Source organism: Cololabis saira, chromosome 22, assembly GCF_033807715.1.
Source record: "Cololabis saira isolate AMF1-May2022 chromosome 22, fColSai1.1, whole genome shotgun sequence".
NCBI classification, from domain to species: domain Eukaryota; kingdom Metazoa; phylum Chordata; class Actinopteri; order Beloniformes; family Belonidae; genus Cololabis; species Cololabis saira.
This window is the reverse complement of record NC_084608.1, coordinates 20119794-20139464: the sequence shown is the minus strand read 5'-3', so window position 1 is coordinate 20139464 and position 19671 is coordinate 20119794. Positions and strand designations below refer to the sequence as shown.

General features: G+C 42.1%; 2 protein-coding genes across 4 annotated transcripts in view; one reads left to right on the top strand and one right to left on the bottom strand.

The window, feature by feature from the left end:
• Window positions 1–6797, top strand: part of dlgap1b (discs, large (Drosophila) homolog-associated protein 1b) — a 118061-nt gene extending 111264 nt beyond the window's left edge. For 2 of the 3 annotated variants that reach the window (XM_061713027.1, XM_061713028.1), the window contains exons 9-12: window positions 428–843; window positions 1882–1973; window positions 3539–3691; window positions 4227–6797. In XM_061713027.1, the coding sequence (XP_061569011.1) occupies window positions 428–843; window positions 1882–1973; window positions 3539–3691; window positions 4227–4442 (877 nt within the window). In that variant the 3' untranslated portion in view covers window positions 4443–6797. Of the gene's footprint in view, window positions 1–427; window positions 844–1881; window positions 1974–3538; window positions 3692–3933 lie in introns of all 3 variants that reach the window. The other variant, XM_061713029.1, reaches the window with a different exon arrangement.
• A 1499-nt stretch (window positions 6798–8296) lies between these two features.
• Window positions 8297–13417, bottom strand: tgif1 (TGFB-induced factor homeobox 1). Its single transcript, XM_061713719.1, has 3 exons — window positions 13031–13417; window positions 10676–10905; window positions 8297–9961 (listed from the first exon to the last, which is right to left on the bottom strand). The coding sequence occupies exons 1-3, from the start codon at window positions 13044–13046 to the stop codon at window positions 9293–9295; spliced, it is 915 nt and encodes a 304-aa protein (XP_061569703.1). The 5' UTR covers window positions 13047–13417; the 3' UTR covers window positions 8297–9292.
• Window positions 13418–19671: the final 6254 nt, after the last annotated feature.

The window sequence follows — 19671 nt, the reverse complement described above, 5'->3', positions numbered from 1 at the left end:
TGCATGTGGGTGTGTGTGAGGGTCTGCTGTTGCACGTAATCTGGAGTCATGTGGTCAAATCTGGTCAACAGCAGCAGTAGTCTAGCACAGCAGCGTCCCAGGTGTGTGAATGTTGGTGTGCCTGCACGGTTCCGGGGTGTGTGTGTGTGTGTGTGTGTGTGTGAATTAGCCCCAGAGCAGAGCTGCTGGTTTGACAGATGATTGCACACCCTGTTGCTCCTGAATAAGCCAGGTGACAAAACACACGCACAAAAGACGTCCCACACTACAAAAGCTATTCATCGCTATCAGTGATGAGATCGCTGTGATCGTGATTTCAGTTTTTCATTCCTGGGACGACGTCCAAGAAGTCTGATCCACTTCTGCAAGAAAAAAAAAAAGTGAAGAGAAAAAAAAGTGACACCATTGTTTGTGCATCCTTCCCCAGCTACCGTAGGATGACCCGCTCCAACAGCGTCACCACGGCTGTGCAGGCAGACCTCGATGACCCGTCCGACGTCCCGGCGCTGCCGCCGCGTCACTGCGCCACCATGCCGCGCCAGCACTCCCGCGACGCTGCCACCTCCACCGTGAGCATCCAGGGCTCCGGTAACCACTACCACGCCTGCGCCGGAGACGACTACGGAGACGTGGGGTTCGACCCGTCCATCCTGCCTCCTCCGGACCCCTGGATGGACAGCGCGCCGGAGCCCGAGGTGGCGGCTTTGGAGGTTATCGGCCGATCGGTGTGCCCCCGTGACGGCCGCTGGTTCCTGAAGCTGCTGCAGGCCGAGACGGAGCGCATGGAGGGCTGGTGCAGACGGATGGAGCAGGATGAGATGGAGAATGAGCTGCACGAAGAGAGTGAGTTGATTTGATTTACATAACATGACATGAAAATCAACATAACAGTCATATTAGGTCTGTTTTTCCTCCTCCTTTCTGCTGTGGATTCATAGTTTGGTGCTATTCATGGTATTGCACCACAATAGCTGCTTGTTCCTGTCTCAGGCCCTCTGGCCTCCACAGACATACCGAGCATACTTATCAATAGGCCACCGCCAGCCTCAGTTACAGATGTGTCCTCCATCCTCTAGAATGGTCTCTTACACAAACAGGGCTCTCTTAGTGCCACTCTGAGGCAACGTTTTGATACTGAAGGAACTCACGAGCAGCACTCGTCCGTATGTTGCGTCAAAATAGGCTTTACACTCATGCACTCAGATGGTCATGCAAGACAGAGAAAACAAGACTCTGGCAGGAGCCGCAGTATTTCTACCTGTCCTTGCTGTGCAGCTTATTTAAGTTTTTGCTGAAAGTGTTGTTTCTTGTGCAGCTAGTCTCTTGGTTTCAGGCGAGAGATTCTCCAGCAGAACAGGGAGGGTGTCTCAAGGTTATGTTTCTCCAGATCCCGTGCTACCAGGCACGCACACATACACACAGGCACAAACACAAAGACGCATGACCTGAGGGGCTGAGTACTCAGCGCAGATCCATTTCTCCCACTCTTAGGTTCCGATTTCACAAGCTTCACATCGTGTGATGTATGCATTTGAAGTCTTTTTTTCCACTGGGATGTATACGTCAGGCTATGCAGTGCAGCATTCGCTCTCAGACGTCAGCAGACAGAACATCAGAGGCTTAACTTGTTTACCGCTATACATATAGATCAATAGTAAATTTCCTCTTTTTGTTCATATTTTGAAAGTGATATGTGGAATATCAGCAAAGGTTTCCCCTTCCTTCCTGAATGATGCATATGAAAGAGGGTTTTAGTGAAATCTCACTCTGTTGCATTACTAATGCACCTCCCTCTGTGAGTGGTGCAACACGCCTGCAGTCTGCCGTTCAGTATGCATTGTGAATGTGTGTGCATGCATGTGCGTCTATGTCTCTCCGCAGTCCTGGGGAAGATCCGCAGTGCAGTGGGGAGTGCCCAGCTGCTGATGTCCCAGAAGTTCCAGCAGTTCCGGGCGCTGTGTGAGGAGAATCTGGTACGTGTCACCTCATCCTCTGCATGCTCCACCAGCCCCCTCCCCCCCGCACACTGACATCATCCTGCACAAATCATGCTGACAAGCCAGGCGAGCAGTCATCTACTATGCATCTAGTATGGAAATCACATCTCTGCCATCCTCCACGTAAAAATAGCTTCTAATGAGTGAAAGCAGTAGCCCGACGAACACGGCTCTTTGAATTCAAATTCTAATGTATGCACATCAGCACATGTGAAAATATCCCGCCCTTTGTTGCATTATCAATGTATTTTAACCAAATTCAACCTCTAGACAAAACTATGAATTTATTATTGGTATTTATGCATATTGCTTAAGTCCATTGACTTAAATTTGCAGAATAGACAGAAAATGTAATAGAAATGAAAAACCATTGTCCTTAAATGCAACCTCAGGTAAACAACACACAATGTACCCCACTAAATCCTTTTTTATCAAGAAAAATTCAACAAAAATTCAGAAGCAGTGAATAAAATACACTCTTCCCATAAGCATAAAAACAGCTGCTTTAATACACTTGATTGATTAATCAGAACCATGTATAAAACCTGTATAAAAGTCCACATTTTGGCAGGTTGCTTGTCTTGAACCCTTATGTTATTGTAACACAATGCCAAGAAGGAACGACATCAGTGATAATCTTAGAGAAACAATTGCTAGTGTCAGTTAGTCCAGAAATGGTTGTAAGGCCATTTCTTAACAATTTTGAGTTAATTATTCTACAGTAAGAAGGATTATTCACAAGCCTTAAAGGGTTAAGACAACTGACATTTTTTTCTGCCCAAGCATGTTCTCCCCAATGTCAGGCTGTTCAGCAAAAGAAAAACAAAAAACAAGATCTATTTCAGCTGGTTTCAGTTACCATAAAGTATTAGAAGTTCATGATGATACAATTACGAAAACACTGAACGCAAGTGTAGATTGTTTAGAAAGACTCTTTTCTCTAAAAAGTACAAGGATTAAAGAGTCGGTTGACAAAATTGTGCCCGAACAAACATCAGGACTTCCGAAACAATAGAATTTTTAGAGACAAGACCTAATTGCAGATATTTGGCCATTATGCACAGACCGACAACACCAAACAAAGCATTTTAGTACAAATATCACAAACCTTCTATCGAGCACGATGGTGGACGGTTGATGATTTTGGTTGGTTTTGCAGCCACAGCACGGAGACACCGTCTTTGTGGTGCCTCATAGTCAACCCTGTGACCATTGATTCTGCTGTACACCTAAATATTTCCAAGTCAAACATGAATCCATCTGTCTGTTAGCTAATCTTGACCAAAACTGGGTCACGCCGCTTTGATCTCAAATAGCAAATCTACAAGAGAATTTATGAAAAAGAAAAGAGTCAAGGCGTTACAAGTGCCCAGTCAGAGTCCAGACCTCAGCTAGACTGAAATGATGTTGAGGAGATAAATGCTTGCACACCTCAGTGAACTTAAGCTCCATAATAATGTGGTTATATTCAGATACCAACAATGAGCTATTAAGCCTATTTCAAGTATATATTTGAATGCGTGTGTTTGTGTGTTGCTCAGAACCCCAACGCCCACCCGCGGCCCGTCTCCCAGGACCTGGCAGGTTTCTGGGACATGCTCCAGCTGTCCATTGAGAACATTAGCCTGAAGTTTGATGAACTCCACCAACTCAAAGCCAACAACTGGAAACCTCTGACTCCCCCGGAAATTCAGGTGCAGACACCCACGGCAAATATGGGAGCGATTTAACCAAAACCACCAAATATGCTCTAACCTCGGTGTTTGGAATGCTTCTGTAAACCCGCATGTTTTCTGCTGTCATTACTGGATACTTAAAGGTCAAAAGATTCACACTGAGCTTTTGTGCGAGCATGCAGACGTGTTGTATACTGCCATGTTGCCTGCCTGACCTTGTTACTTGTATTGTGTGTTTTGTTCTGTCTTGTTGTTGACAGTGAGCTGCTTTTGAGAAGCTACTCTACCTGCCATGCACCGTTGGGGCCTGTCCATCTCCAATGGTCTTTTACCTCACACAATGGCCACCATCGTGCTCTCTTACCCCACACAAATGGCTGCCACCGTGAACCATAACCTCATCCTGAAATTGCATGCTCTCATCTTGCGCTGGCAACTTACTGTACCTAACCCTCATGCAAACTGGCTGCAGTTGTGTCGCTCGTCGCTGTGTTTAGCTGCAGCCTGCTCTCTGAAGACTCTGTCTTTAAGACTATTTGTCATTCCTGTCCAGGAGAGAAGGATGCCCCCTCCTGTGCCAAAGAAGCCCCAGAAGGGCCATGCCCCCCTGGCTAGGGACCGCTCACTGGAGAGCTCTGAGCGCCAGCGTCTGGAGGCTCGCAAGCGCCTGCTGGCCGCCAAACGTGCCGCGTCGGTGCGCCAGAGCTCTGCAACCGAGAGCGCAGACAGTATCGAGATCTATATTCCTGAGGCTCAGACAAGACTATGAAACACTCAGACACACACACACACACACACACACCTTCACGTGGTAAATATTGTACGCTGTCCCATAAACACAGTAGCACTGAAAGTAAAAGGCTAGGGTGCTAACGTAACATCATCACATTGGTTTTTGGGTTGTTTATTTTTTATTTTTTTGTAGACCTTCCAGATCACTGTGTAGGGTCGCTCACTGTGGGAGCTATTTTGAAAAAGAAATGTAAATTTGCAGTATTTATTTATTTATTTATTTAATTAAATGTCTCCCCTCAACCCCATATCCTTCAACCAGCTTTGATGTAGCAGTCCCCCCTTTCCCTCGTTCCTACACCAGTTCCCGTATCCAGAACAAGTATCTCAAGATGCCCCCTTGTTTTTTTTTATTTTTAAAGTGACCTGATCTTACAATTTAAGCCTGGTGTAGTGCAGCAGAAGCTCCACAAAAGAACTGGCATCACAGTCTAAAAGTGCTCCAATCTCACAGGTTGATATATCTAATAACCGGATATTACAGGTTAGATGTTAGTGTCAGCTGGCGGCGCAGTTAGCCCGCCCGTCCAAAAACGGCTGTTTCCAGTGTCACGAGGTCGGGAAGTTTGATGTTTCTCCTCCACATGAGGCAGAAAGCAGTGAGCCAGCAGTCGATTGTGGGTCTCTGTAAAGACCGGATCACAGATCAACAATGCCACAAACCTAATCTGTGTGGGTTTTCTTTTGTTTGGTTGTTGTTTTTTTTTTGTGTGTGTGTGCGTGTGTGACAGAGTGTGTGTTCTGCATGTGTGCGCTTTGATTCACATTTCAAAAGTGCTTCCTATTTTTCTAGGTCCAGAGGGTCCTAGCGTTAACGTACCAGTACGGTAGCAGATCATCAAACTGTAAACCAATCTTAACCTGTCTCAGTTTAAAACCATAAACCATGTTTGTATAAAGGACCTTACACTACTTTAATGACACGACTTGCATGCAGACACATATTTTTTGTCTTTTCTAACACATTTATTCCAGTCAAACTCCTCTGTGTAACAGACTAAGCTGAAATACTGATATTTGGTAAAATACTGCTAGTGGAACTATATTTTATTATGTAATTTTTAGCCATGAAAGGTTTCTTGGCAGTATTGAGACTACAAGACTGAAAAGGGACTATTTCTCCTCACTGTGTGTGCACTATCTCTGCCTCCAAATGAAGCAATTACTGAAGGTCATACAGAAAAAAAATAAGATTTCTAATATTTTGTATCCATGTTTAATTTATTGATTAGAGGAATAATGACTGTTTATTGACATTGTGATTATTATTATTAGTATAAGTAGTATTATGCACTGAGAATAAGGCCCTTATACCGGGTTTGTGTTTTATTTATTGGTTTCTCAGCATGACAGGCACCTTTTTTGTCTTTTCCGTTTCGGTGATCAGCCTTAATTTCTAATACGATAGTTGAGCACAACAGCGGTCTCAGGGGAAGAAGCATGTCGAGTGAATGAGTGTGCGTTTGTGGTGAAGAGAGTGTGTGTGTGTCTGACTAACTGTGGATGTATGTGACCCATGGTTTTGTCTCTTATTGTATATAATCCCTGCCGTCAGGATACACCAGGCTTCTAACTAAAGGAAAAAAATGTCCATATGCCATCTCCTCAACCTTCTTCAGTGTAACAAGGTATTTCTGTCAGCTGCTTGAATGTGGAGACAATCGTGATCTGGTTTACAGTCACATCGTTGTTTTGGATCACACGGTAGCAGGACTCGGTGTGTCGTTTAATTCTCTACATTGATCTGGCAACGTTTTTGTGCCATCCGATTGACGACGATACGATCCATCCTGCTGTTCGTCATAACTGAACAGGGACATGTCTGTTATGAACGTCATGATGTAACCGTAGAGTAGGATTTTATTTTCTTTAGCTGATTTTAGAGAAGGTTCATAAATAAATGCCACTTTAATGTAGATGAAGCTCAGTTTAGTGTTTTTACTTTGGAACTTGTATTTGCATTCAATTATCCGTCAAGCAATTGATTCTTTATGTTTATTATATTAACATATCAATATAACACTCCTGGTATAGCAGGAAATTAGTAAAACATAATGTTGGATTGCGGCTGCTCCAGCAATCCTGGCAGTTCTGAAGCTTGTGATGTAGTTATATTAAGAGAAAAACATTCAAATAAATCTTTGTACATAAATGAATGTTTCCCTATGTAAATGTAAACTAAAAAAAAAACACAAATGACATATTAAACAGATATACATTTTGTAGTTATTGTTATTACACTGTTGATGTTATGGCACGTGTATGAGCTCTTATCAACATTAAAACCAAGAAAAGTCATTGCCATAATATTGTTGTGTTTCTTTCTTTTCCGTCTGCACATGTGTTTTCAATTGGAATATAATTAAAACAGATTACAAGGCCAGTGTGGTGTGTTTTTAGGGCGTTTCCTCTCTGCAGGGGCGAGTCACCATAATTAGACAGCACTTTTGGCCTTGGCTCAGCCTTGATGCTGCTATTCATGCAGCTTCTGGTGATTTGTCATTCACACGTAAGTCAGGCGGAGGGAATGCACGCCGTCCTCACTGGCCGGAGTCGGGGGTTCGAGGGGTTGGGGGGGGGTCTGCGGTGACGGTGGTGGGTGTTGTCCTACTGTCCGGCTGGTCCTGGGACAGACTTACCCATCAGATGGTCCACCACGGTGGGATGCGACTGCCAACCCAGAGCCTGGAGGTCCATTTAAACCCTTATTACTGATTACATCATTCAGCTTCGCCTCAGCCTCGAACCACAACTGTCACTTTTGACAGGAAACGTGAGGCACAAAGTGGAAAACAAAATACTTTTGTGAACGTTTGCTGATTCACAGCCAGGGACAAGTCTTCAGATGCAAATGCTTTAGGTGCTGACAGGGCAATAAAAAGTAGTTTTTCAAGCGATTACTTTGCTACTGCTTCAAATGTCCTGGAACAGGTAGTTCAAACTGTATGTTAAAAAAAAATTAATGAAACGAGTTTCTAAAAACAAAACAGTTACAGAAAACTTTCAAAATAAAAGCATTTAGTACATTTACTTTCTGGTTTGGAGCAATATTGCAAGTGATTCATGTAAGAACCGTTTAACAGTCTAAGTTCATCAAATGTAATTTGATTGTTTGAGCTATTATATTATAATAAAGCACATCTAACGGTTATTGGAAAGTAAAAAAAACTCATATTGCCTCAAATCTGATGAGTAAAGTACTTATATAATTAAGCTAACATTCCACCACCAGTCCAAGCTGTAACATATTGTTGCTGGATAATTGGTGTATATAAGAAGGTTAAGGTTTTAGGAGCCATCTTTATTAAAATACATTTTTTACAGTTCTCAGATCCCAAAAACTAAATTGAAATTAAGCTTCAGAGTAGAATGTGATAATTGAAGGGATATCTACTTGTGAAAATGAAACAATGACTCCTGTTGTGGCCACTAAAGCGGCTTTGGGACCAGAATGGAACAGCTGTCTTCCTCTCCTTCAGCCACAGTTGTAATCTATTGAATTGTAGACACACATCAACCCCCGCTGGCAAGAAACTGTTGACGTCTGCCATTTGCCTGTGTTAATTTATGCAGGATTATGCTAATTACCAGAAGTTGCTGTAAAACCCCTCACACCCAGGAATGCCTGTGGAAACACACCAGCAGCAACTATTTCTACCCTCTTATTCTCCTTTTTATTTATAAAACATTCTGACTCAATACACTGCTGATCCTTGCAGGATACACTGCTAATCTTTACAACATTTAGGAAGATTTACAAGAATATTGTCAATTGTAAATCTGTGTTAAGGTATCTTAATGGGTATGTGAATACAAATAATCGACTACAAGTTGTAGAAAAACAAAACTTTATTTGAATCCCATGTGACCCACTATTTGCCACAAACATTGCACAGTATGAAAAGAAATCACATCATTGGGCGTTGTGTCACATTGACTATACACATGGTCCTATAATACATGAAAACGCTTGTTTGTTTTGGTGATTTCAAAAAGAATGCCGTCTATAGGATCATAAAACAGCAAATGCAGAAAAAGACATCTGTAGTGTTTAGTTTTCCAGTCCACTGGCCATCATTGTCGCTGAATGATGGAATGAAGGCTCAGTCTAAGAACCTGCTACATTGGTCATCTGAAATGTCCCTTAGTGGGGAAAAAAATATATAGTAAGAAGAAAAGGATAAGGTTTTTTTCTTTTAAAATTGCTAACAGGAAATTACAAAAAAAAAAAAAAAAAAATCAAAACTATACTCATGAAAACACTTAAACATTTACTACAGTAGTGAATAAGTTTGTCTTTGATGCCAAGAGCATAGTATGTTTAAGACACTGAGATGACCACCTTCTGCCTTTAGTGTGCAAGCGAAAAAGGCAGACCAATTATGAACCGATGTCTGAAATGTTCAACCATAAACGTGTGGATGCGGCCCGTCTGATTGGTTAGTGAAGGAGGACTGACTCCAGCTGTTGCTCCCTTCTCGACAATATAAGTCAGAACAATAGAAATACATAAAGACAGGCAGCATTTCTTTGATAACATTTTTGGTCCCTGTGTGCAAATAAAATAGACATGTAGATACATATGCATGTATATGAAATGACTAAACAACTTACAGCCAAGGCACCTCGATTTAGTTTTTTTGTTGTTTTTTTTTTTTTCAATTAAAAAAAAAAAAAAAAAAAATCCTCATCATATTGATTGGTATACCAAAAATAGAAATGATCAGGCTTTCATGTGAATTTGTTCTCTGGTACGTGCATACAAGTCACTTAACTGAGGAGTGAGTCTATTCGCTCCGGCCCTCTCCTCTCCTCCGGGCTTTTCCTTTAGGAGACCAGCTGCTTGGCCTGCAGCTCCATCTCTGCAGCCCGTTTGAGGGCCACATCCACCAGGAGCTGGAAACCGCTGAAGTCTTGTGTGAGATCTGGAGGGGTGGGGGGAGGAGTGTTGAACAGGCCGCTGCGGGGGCTCAGGTGTCCCTCCATGCTGGTGCTGCTGAGGATGGTGGTAGTGGTGGTGAGCGGCTGACTGCCCGGCCCGTCGTCTCGGCATCGCAGCAGCGCCTGAGCCTGCACGGCCTGCAGCAGCTCCGCTGCCCTGTCACAGTTCATTCCTGGCACTGAGGGCTGGGAGGCGGTCGGGCTGGCCGGCATCGCCGCGGTGACAGTGGTGTGACAGATGACAGACGGTCGGGTGGGCACGGGGCCTGGGGAGGGCGACGAGGAAGTTGGAGAAGGTGTGGAGGGAGACAGCGCTTTTCTCAGCACGCTGGGCTCGCTGGGCTCAAAGCTGGAGGGGTGGAAGACGCGCTTGTCGCAGCTCTCCTCTGTACCTGCGGCTGGACTGCTGTGTTTTGGCGACTGGGAGCTGTCAGAGAAACTGTCGCCATTCTTGCTACCTTTCCTGGAGATGGTGAACTGGTTGGGGTCCTTCCCGTCTTTCCTAAGCATCTCTGGAAGAAGTCGTCGCCGTGCATTAATGAACCAGTTGCAAACCTGGAAAGACAACAGAAGTTCATGCTTTAAAACTTGCTCACTGTTATGCTTTGTAGTTAAAAAAGAAAAAAAAAACACACTCATCACCAGGTGTCATCTGCACAGTAGAGAAATCAAAATAAGTCCAAACTCGTCCACACTGATACTTCAAACAGTTTTTTTCTCCATTTCAGCCCTGCTCAAATGTCAAATAAGACTTCTATAGGCTAAACATTAACTTCCATTTTACAAAGTCCAGTTTGAACTTCTTAATCCTGTGTTTTTTAAAAGCTTTTAGTGAGACCTAATCTCCCTTGTCATAATCACTAATCACGGTCATGTCCCTCTCTTTTTACCTCGCTCTTCCAGGCCAGTCGTAACTGGCTCAGAGCCTTATAGCTCCAGCTATGTAAATGACTCTGCATTGTTCCAGACAGCTGGGATGAAAAAGGGCTGGAGGGAGGGAAATTCCTGTCCAAGTGCCTCAGCCAAGCCCACAGCTCTCAGGGAGTGAGTTTACTTATGTTGTCTCATATGCTTTTATGTTGCAATGTCAAGCTGGCCTTCAGTTGACTTGTTGATGTGTCATGCTTTGTTTGCCATCCAGACAGGAAATGATTTCCTCAAGCCTACAGTTGCTTTCTCTCCACTTTTACAACAGACTGTTCACACAAAGCTTTTACCAGAGGGTGAATCTGAGGTAAATAAGAATAGGACTTCAGTCTGTGGCCCTACCTGCAGCGTGGAGAGCTGAGTCTGCTTGGAAAGGAGGGCTTTCTCCTGCTCAGACGGGTAAGCGTTGTAACGGTGCTCGTACAGCCAGTCCCTGAGGATCTGGACCGACTCCTTGGGCAGGTTTCCACGCCGCTTCCTCTTCCCGTTGCTCCCCCCGCTCGACGACAGATCCAGGGGGGTGTCCACGCTGTCCTCGTCATCTGTTTCGCTCCCTGACAGCATCATCAAACCTGTGTGAGAGAAGGGGGGGGGAAAAAAAAAAAGGGAAGAGCGCATGAGAAGAGGACAAACGAGATCATTTAATGTCAACTCGCCTATTGTTTGTTCGGCCGAACGAACGCGGGCCTCGTCTGGGAGGGCAGCTGATGTGTCAGAAGCAAGCTGTCAAGTTCAGCCATGTGATTCATATAAGGAGCGAAGGAGGCGAAGAGGAGGAGGAAGGGAGAGAAGGGGTAGGAGGAGGAGGGGGGGACGTCACAAAGGCTGGTCTGATGCTGTGTCAGTTATAAAACCTGCCTCAACAAACACAAGCCAGACTTAGAGCATGGGACGATTGCAGCGGAGGAGCTTTTGCTTTTGAATTACCCTGGAAGTGATTTTCTCAAAGATCACATTTCAGGTCAAATCAAAGTCTTTTCAGATCAAATTGGGTTGGCATCTTTTGAATGTTTAATTTTTAGTTTTTTTTTTGCTTACAGAAATGACATGAAACATGCTTATGAACCCTGGTTTAGTCATTTGTGTTTTATCTAGTGCAGTGGTTCCCAAACTGTGTGCCGCGGCACACTGGTGTGCCTTGAGGCAAGTCCAAGTGTGCCGTGGGATTTTGTGACAACCATAGCCTACTGCAATATAGTATACAACTAGACAAAAATAATTATTTTAATGTACTATATACTACTTTGAATGCACTCATTCCATAATACAGAGGCAAACTCTTTATCTAAAAATTATTTTTTTTAAATCCTCCTGAAATGGGTGTGTTTGATGAAGCCCAATTTGATAAAGTTTAAATATTTTTGTGAAGTATTTTGTTAATAAATATTTCATGAGTAGAATAGTTGTCTTTGTCATATCTTATTTGGCATTAGTAAATAATAAACTTAACAGATAAACAGATGATATTAGTGATAACACGTGTTATAAGGCTATTTTGTACAATAGGTGTGCCTTGACATTTTTATTTGTCCTTTGGTGTGCCTTGGGCACAGAAAGTTTGGGAACCACTGATCTAGTGTATATTCAGATATGTGTATTCAACTAATACAGGACATAAATAAAATAGTTTATCCTGACCTTTCTAAATAAATTGCTAGTGGCTGTTATGATGTCTCAACATTGTACACCTGGACACCAGAAACTTCCTGTGCAGGCAGCCCACAATCACCATGAATGTTCATTATTAATCATCCATATTAATATTATGATGATATTCCTTGTCCCAAGTCTTAGCGGTGTGCATTTGGAGGAACTAGTGGGAAAGAAAGTTCCCAAGTGTGCGCGGCCAACAGGATGAGGTAATTAGGCTGGAGAGGGACGGGGGAGGGGAGACCTGTTGCAAATCAGCGTCTCCAGACTAAACAAAGAAGCCAGGGCTGCGTGCTTCTTTGTACGCGATTTACTAAAGTTTGCCCCCGAAAAGCGTCCACTCGGTGTAAACCAAAACCCCTCACCGAAACATTACGATTTAACAGAATGAGTCGGCAAACTTTAACTACAGCGCTGGTTTTGTAAGTTTAAAACAACTTGTAAGAGGCTTTCCATTGTGTGTGTATGTGTGTGTGCGCTCTGCACCACGAGGTCCACGAACAACAGCAACTTCCCACAACGAGGTCAGGATGAACATTAGCCCACATACGGACTTCAATCACACCGAAACAGTAAAAAAAGATACTAAGTATCGATTTCTTTTGACGCTTAAGCCCCGAAAAGACGTGACAAACTCGCAGTAGTTACAAACTTTTACCTCCAATCATCACAAATGTAACGCGCGCCGCTTAATTAGTGTTAATTACAACTTCAACGTCAAGCGTCCTCTTAATTCACTTCGGCGTTTTTTAAAAGTTTAAAATACACAATGACTGGGGACGTCGACAGAGTCGTGTGTTACGGAGACAAAAGTCTTAATTATAGTGGGAATGATAATAAAAACCTATGTGGGAAATGTTAAAATTGTAGAGTGAAAAACAGCCTTATCGACTTGTGACACCGCGCCAGCACATGGCAGCAAAAAGCCCCTGTCATGTCTGGAGAGGAAACAATAGACTGCATGGTTTACATAGAAGGGAAACGGCTCTGTTTAATGTCCTCCATGTGGCTTTCTTTTACTTATTTCTTCAGCAAAACACCACTTACCCTTTTTAGTCTTCATATCCGTGCGAAAATGTCCACTAATCCGTCAAAGCACTGAAGAAAAAATGTTTTCCCTCTTCTCTTTTCTCCAGAAATCCCCCCGCACGCATCCGAAAAATCCTTATTCATCAAACCTCGTCCCTTGTTTTTTTTTTTTTTTTTTTTTTTTTTTTTCCTCCTTCTTTTCGGTCGTGTTTTAAATAGTTTTCCTCGCCTTTTTTCCCCCTCTCGTCGTCCTCCTCGTGCGGAGACTGTGCTGAGGTCGGGGGTTTTGTTGAGGGTTTTTTTTGTTTCACCTGAGACCTCTGCGTCCCTTTCCTCGTTGCGTGTGTGTGTGTTTGATCGTGGAACTGGGTGACAGCTATCTTTGACAGCTGCGTGACTCAACGCACGGAGATCCTCCCACCGCGGAGACGCACCGGGGAGAGATCTCTGACATCAGCGTGGCTTGTTCTCGCTCCACATGAAATGATGCACATTTCATTAAGCTGCAACTTTGCTGCGGACTTTTTTTTATTTTTTTGCTTATTCCACCTAATTCACGCCAGAAAATCTCGCCAGTGTGTTATGTTTCCAGAAATGCGGGAAGGAGGGAGAGAGAGCGCTTGCTTTTTTTAGGCGGGCATTCAGAATGACAACAAAAACAACAACAGTCTGAAGCCTAAATTATGGTTCCGCGTTAAATCGACGGCGTAGGGTTACGCGGCGACGCGCACTATCCTCTGCGTTTGGTGTAACGCGGAACCATAAATCAGCCTTGACGGTGGAGCACTGCGGACCTCGTGGTACTAATGCCGCGTTCCATTTGTCCTCGGAAGTGGGGATTTCCCAGTTCCTAGTCTGATTTTTCAACTGGAACGCCCCTCGAAGTGGGATTTCCCACTGGGAAAGTGGGAGAGTCTTCACCACCCCCGAGTTCACATTCCAAGATGGCTGCCCCGGTTGTAAACAGTAGAAGAGAGCTCTGTAATAATTCGTAGCACTTCTTTCTAGTTTTGGTCACACTAAATCAGTCGTATACAAGTATTGTTCAGCATATATATGCTGCTATAGTGTACTTCACATTTTTCATGTGGTATATGAGAACTACAAACTTGTTTTCCGACTTTGTAACTGGAACGCTGATAACTCGGCTGTGACGTCATTCCCAGGTCCGAGTTCCGACTTCCGAGGTAAATGGAACGCATTATAACCACGGCGAGGGGGAAAAAAAAATCACACTACTGCTGTCCGCGGGTGTCTTTGTAGTATTTTTGTAATGTTTAGTCACCTACACCTCATTCTAATTGCAGAATAGTCTCAAAAAACGAATATAAAACAATATACTACCCAAATTGAAGACGAAATGTAGTTATTTATACCCATCGTGAGGTTTCTTTTTGGACAAACAAGCCTCTTTTCTGCTTAAATCTCGTTTACCCATATGCGTTTTGAGGTTGTGTCATTTGATCCGACATTTTAACATTATGTAAAGTGATATTAGGCGACTCTAATGTGTACAGCCCGGTCGTTGGTGCAGTAGTGGCTCAGGGATTGTGTCTCCAGTCAAGTCTACTACCGAAAAACAACAGCTCGCTGAGGGAAATGATCAATGCCTTCATTTGTATGCGCTGCACAACCTTGCGACAGCTGCTGTGGCGTCGCCTGTGTGTTGTGCACGCATTTGTACCAAACAAGCTTTCAGTTCCGCCTCCGAAGCGAAATGACGCCACCCAGCGGTCACATCTGGAAATGCGTTTGGATGCAGCATGACGTGGAAAAAGGTGGCGTGCTTGGGCGCCCTCTAGTGGTGAGTGTGTCAATGTGTCATGCCAAAACATTTGAATAATAAAAAAATAGTTGGGTTGAAAGAAACATGTTCAGGCTTGATAATGAATTTTATAATACTTTGATCATAAGTGTGAAGAATTTATTTTGATATTCACAATGCTATTGGCCAGTTTATAGTATTCAATTATTTAATATTGTATCACAGAAGCCAAGGCAAGTTTATTTCTATAGCAGAATTCAACAACAAGGTGATTCAAACTGCTTTAGAAACACTTTAAAACATAAATAAAAAGCATGATTTAAAATTTAGACAAAAATAAGAACAATAAATAAAAATCTGATAAAATCAGTAGTTAAAATATGATCCAAACTCAAGTTCAAAAGTATCAGTGCATGTTTGGAGCTTCATTCAAAGGCAGCTGAAAATAGGTGCGTCATCAGCCTTGATTTAAATACACTGACAGAAGTGTTTTGCATTCTCTTGGGGGAAAAAATGCCATCAAGAGTTTTCTGCATTGACCACATAGTTTAAAACAATATTTCTTTAAAAATCATTCCCTGCCAAGTCTTTCTGATTGACAGGTGTCGTTTTTCAAAATTACAGGCTTTTTTATTTTTTTCTAGGGCCTTGATTAAACAGGAGTAAACACGTGTTTATTTAGGTAAATACGGTTTTACTTTGTTTATGGGCTTGATATTGGGAGATACACCTGTCTTTAAGTTTTATAGGCACAGTTAAAGGGTAAAAGTTATATTTTAACTACAATATCATGATTTAAGACATTTGTTTCCTAAAGTTTATTAATCTGGAGGAGCTTGTTTTGGGGGAAGATTACTTTTTTCTTTCCCTCATTAAAAATGATCTTGTCAATTTAGAAAAAACTGAATATTATATATTTTAAGGAAAAAAATATGTCATTCAATCAGAATAAATCAAGTAAAATATTTGTTAAAAAATAAAGTTTTGTAATAAATTCAGACATAACTTGTGTTGTATACTCTGGTATTGCTGATTCTTATTTTTTAATAATTTTTCAAGTAATTATTCAGCTACGTCACAGCCGCTGTTGTAACTCCAGTGAGCTCATACCTATTCTAAGCACCCATTCCTAGCAAAATACACAAGCTCTAACAGTCAGACAAAATATTAAAAATAGACATTTGAGCATGTTTGGCATGTGGATGCCTGCCATTGCTATTCAGTCAGCTGCCGGTCAATATTTGACAACAGTTGTAGTAGTAGTTTAGTTTTTATACCTACCAGACATTCAGGAAGTTTGGTGGTAATCAATTTCTTCATCAACTATTTCATTAAAGCCTTAATTTCATTTCATTTATTTTTTTAAACGTTTGAATAAAAACATTTTATAATTAAAATAAAAAATGTAAAAAATATTGTTTTTTTCCTTTGTATTCTCTATCTTATGTAAGAGAATAAGGCTCTTCTCCAGGTGAAGAGTAACATTTGGTTTAATGTTAGTTGTACTTGGGTGGTGACTATTTTAAGGTCTGAGTTATTGGAATAATGAGTAAACCTGACACGTGTTTGTTGACATGTAATGATTCTCTGGGACGGTGATGCATCACGGACTGCTGAAACCAGGATTATAGACAGTAAATAATGACAGGATGCGCCCCTTGGTGGGAACTGGCAGCGAGAGCTGCGTCAAGACGCTCCAGGATCATCAAAGTACGAGACCGGAAATGGAGTATTTTGCTTTCAAAATAAAACTAATGTTACCTTTCATGTTTCCACACGGAATAAAATAATCCACAGTCACTGCAAGGTTGAACTACGACGAGTTGAATATAAGAATTGTGCATGATTTTAACTTCCCATGCATCTATTTAAAAGCTATTCAATTGTATTTGTATAGCATTTTCTATGCACAAAACACATTCAAAGCACTTTACAAATGCTTTAAGATGCTCAACAATTTAAAATGATTTTATCACATAACTGTAATAATGATCAGTTACTTTGACCTGGAGTTTTCACTTCTGTTTTGATAGCACTGTCATGGTCCACACACTCTATGATTTTCTGCTGACCGTTTTCAAGGTATAACCCATCTTTTTCCCAGTGATAGCAGGAAAAGGCTCCAGCAGACCTCTTTACCTCCAAATAGGATTGAAGGTGTACTGTAGAAAATGGATTGATGAATGGTTGCGAGTTAACAAGTTAAACACAAGCCAAGAGTGGTGTCCATTATATAACAACCTGATCATTTAAATGTATTTAAATGCAGGCATTTTTTTTTTTTTTTTACCAAAAAGGGAAGGTGAACACTTCGAATTTGGGATTGCTTTACAAATGTAAGTCGATTGGAAAAAAGCATCTGCTAAATGACAGTAGTAGCAGTAGTAGTAGTAGTACACACGCTAAGTCTTCCATTCAGATTTTGATTGAAACCAACAGCAACAAACATTTATACAAACTCCACATGTTTTAGAAAAACACACAACACTGTACACCGTGGGTTTGTCTGAGTGCTTTTGTGCAGAAGAGATTATTTGATTTGCTGTAAATGATGAATTAGCAAAATGCTTAATTAAATGGCCAAATAAAATCAAATCCAATAAAACCGTAACTATCATTATTATTTATTCAGTAACTGAAAGCATGTACCCATCCCTGCTTGTCATCGATGAGGATTGTTTTGCCACAACACACAGCTGGGGAATCGATTTTATTGAGGCCGTGACCTCTCTGTCAGTCAACTCTGTAAGTTCCTCTCATAGTAACCTTTAATAGTAAACACGAAATAAACACAAAATTATATAAATAGGCCAACGTAGACAATAAATTCAATCAACAACTATGTGAGATGACACAGTGATGTAGTTGTAAGTGTAAATTAGGAAGAAAGTCATCTGGTTCTCAGTGGGTATTACATGCACTTATGCATTTAACAACAAAAGACAACAAAATGCAGAAGCTGTGGGTGAAAGACTGAACCCACCCAATGATTCTGTAACTTGTTGAACCACCTTCTGTTCTTCAGCTGAAGGTCTGCACTTCGATTTGATTATTTTATTTTTCCGTTATTCTGTTTTAGATTTGCTGGTTTGCTTGGGATCATTGTCCTGTTACATGACCCAGTTTCAGCTAAACTGTAAGTGTCAGACAGTTTTGACTCCAGAGTACTGTGGTAAACACAGAAGTTCATGGTCCATTCGGAGACAACAAAGTGCACAGGTCCTGTGGCTGCTAAACTCAGTGCCTCTGCATTTTTGCCCAACATTTGTTAATATTGACACAGTATTTTCGATAGCAGACGCATTTCGACTTAATCCAGGCGACTTTCGGCCCTGAGGGTTCAATTACAGAACTGGCAAGTGTTATATGGGCCAGATGAGATCTAGAGGTCATGAACTGGGACTAAATAAAGCTATAGCCTGTGTTGTGTGGGCCCAATGTGGTCCTAATTTCATAACTTTGCTTTGACATTGGTAATGGCAAGTATTGTGACGGCCAGATGTGGGATAAAAGAACATATGAAATACAGATTTAGACAATGTCTGGTGAATGTGTTGCTGAATTTAAGTCGCCACACTCACCCATGGTCAACACTGTCACACAATGCTGAATGTGGACCATAGAAAACTGCCAATGTGAGACGGTTTTGGGCCAAACATCTGGAGTTTGGATGTTTCCCCATGGCTTCTGAGTTTCTCTGGGTTCTCAAGCGCCATCCCACAGTCCAAAACACGCATGTCAGGTTAGTCAATAACTCTAAATTGACCCTATGAGTGAGTGTGCATGGTTGGTTTTCTCTGTGTGGCCCTGCCGCACAACCGGTTCAGGGTGTACCCTGCTTTCACTCATGACAGCTGGGATAAGCCCCCACAAACCCTTGTGACCTTGTATAGCAAGATATGAGTATATGGATGGGTCAATGGATTATCTAGAGATCAGTGCGGATTAGTATATGGACAATGCTGATTATTAAAAAATAATTGGCGTTGGGGGTCGTGGATTGCTTTGGAGGGTCCCAGTGGATAGATGGTGTGTACCCTGGACGGCCTGGTTCTTAGCTTCCTCTCAGCCTATGTGAACAGAGTTCAGGGCTATCAAGTGGCTACTGGCTCCTGGTGGATGGATTCTCTCCCTTAGATCTGCAGGCTGTCCTCGGGGGACTTGGTGTGCAGCAGTCCAGCTCTCTCCCAGTAGGGTCTGGGGGTGAGTCCCTGTCGACTCTTAAAAAACAAATGTAGCTGGAGAGTTGACGAGACAGGACAACCAAAACAATCTCTGCGAACATGGCATAGACTGCTCACCTGGTGTCACCCTGCTCACCTGGTGTCACCCTGCTCACCTGGTGTCACCCTGCTCACCTGGTGTCACCCTGCTCACCTGGTGTTACCCTGCTCACCTGGTGTCCTGCTGTGGCTCCACCTGGTGGTATCCTGACTCTTGCTCATTCTGGTGCTGATGGGGTTATTTTTTTATTTTTTTCAAAGGGAGAACAAAGAAAACAATTATGGCTGTATTTCAAAACTATTTTTTGTTGTTTTGTTCTGTTTGTATTTATGTCTGTATTTTGTCTTGTCATAATTGTGTAGCTATAGTTGATCTTGCAATTGATAGGAATATACAGTTCGATAAAAATAGCTAGTAATTGTCCAAATGATTAGCAATTTTATTTTCTGTTTGCAGCTCAAAAAAGGGAGTAAAAACGTGTTTTCTTTCACACCAGTGAAGGAATTTTTTTTTTTTTTGTACTTTTTATTTTTGTTCTCAGTACATACATCAACACATCATGAGACTTAACCATAGAAACAACAGTCGTATCAGACATATGCTCTCAGTACAAACATCATCATATCAGAAGGTTTGATCCCAAGAGCAACATATTCCTATCAGATACATG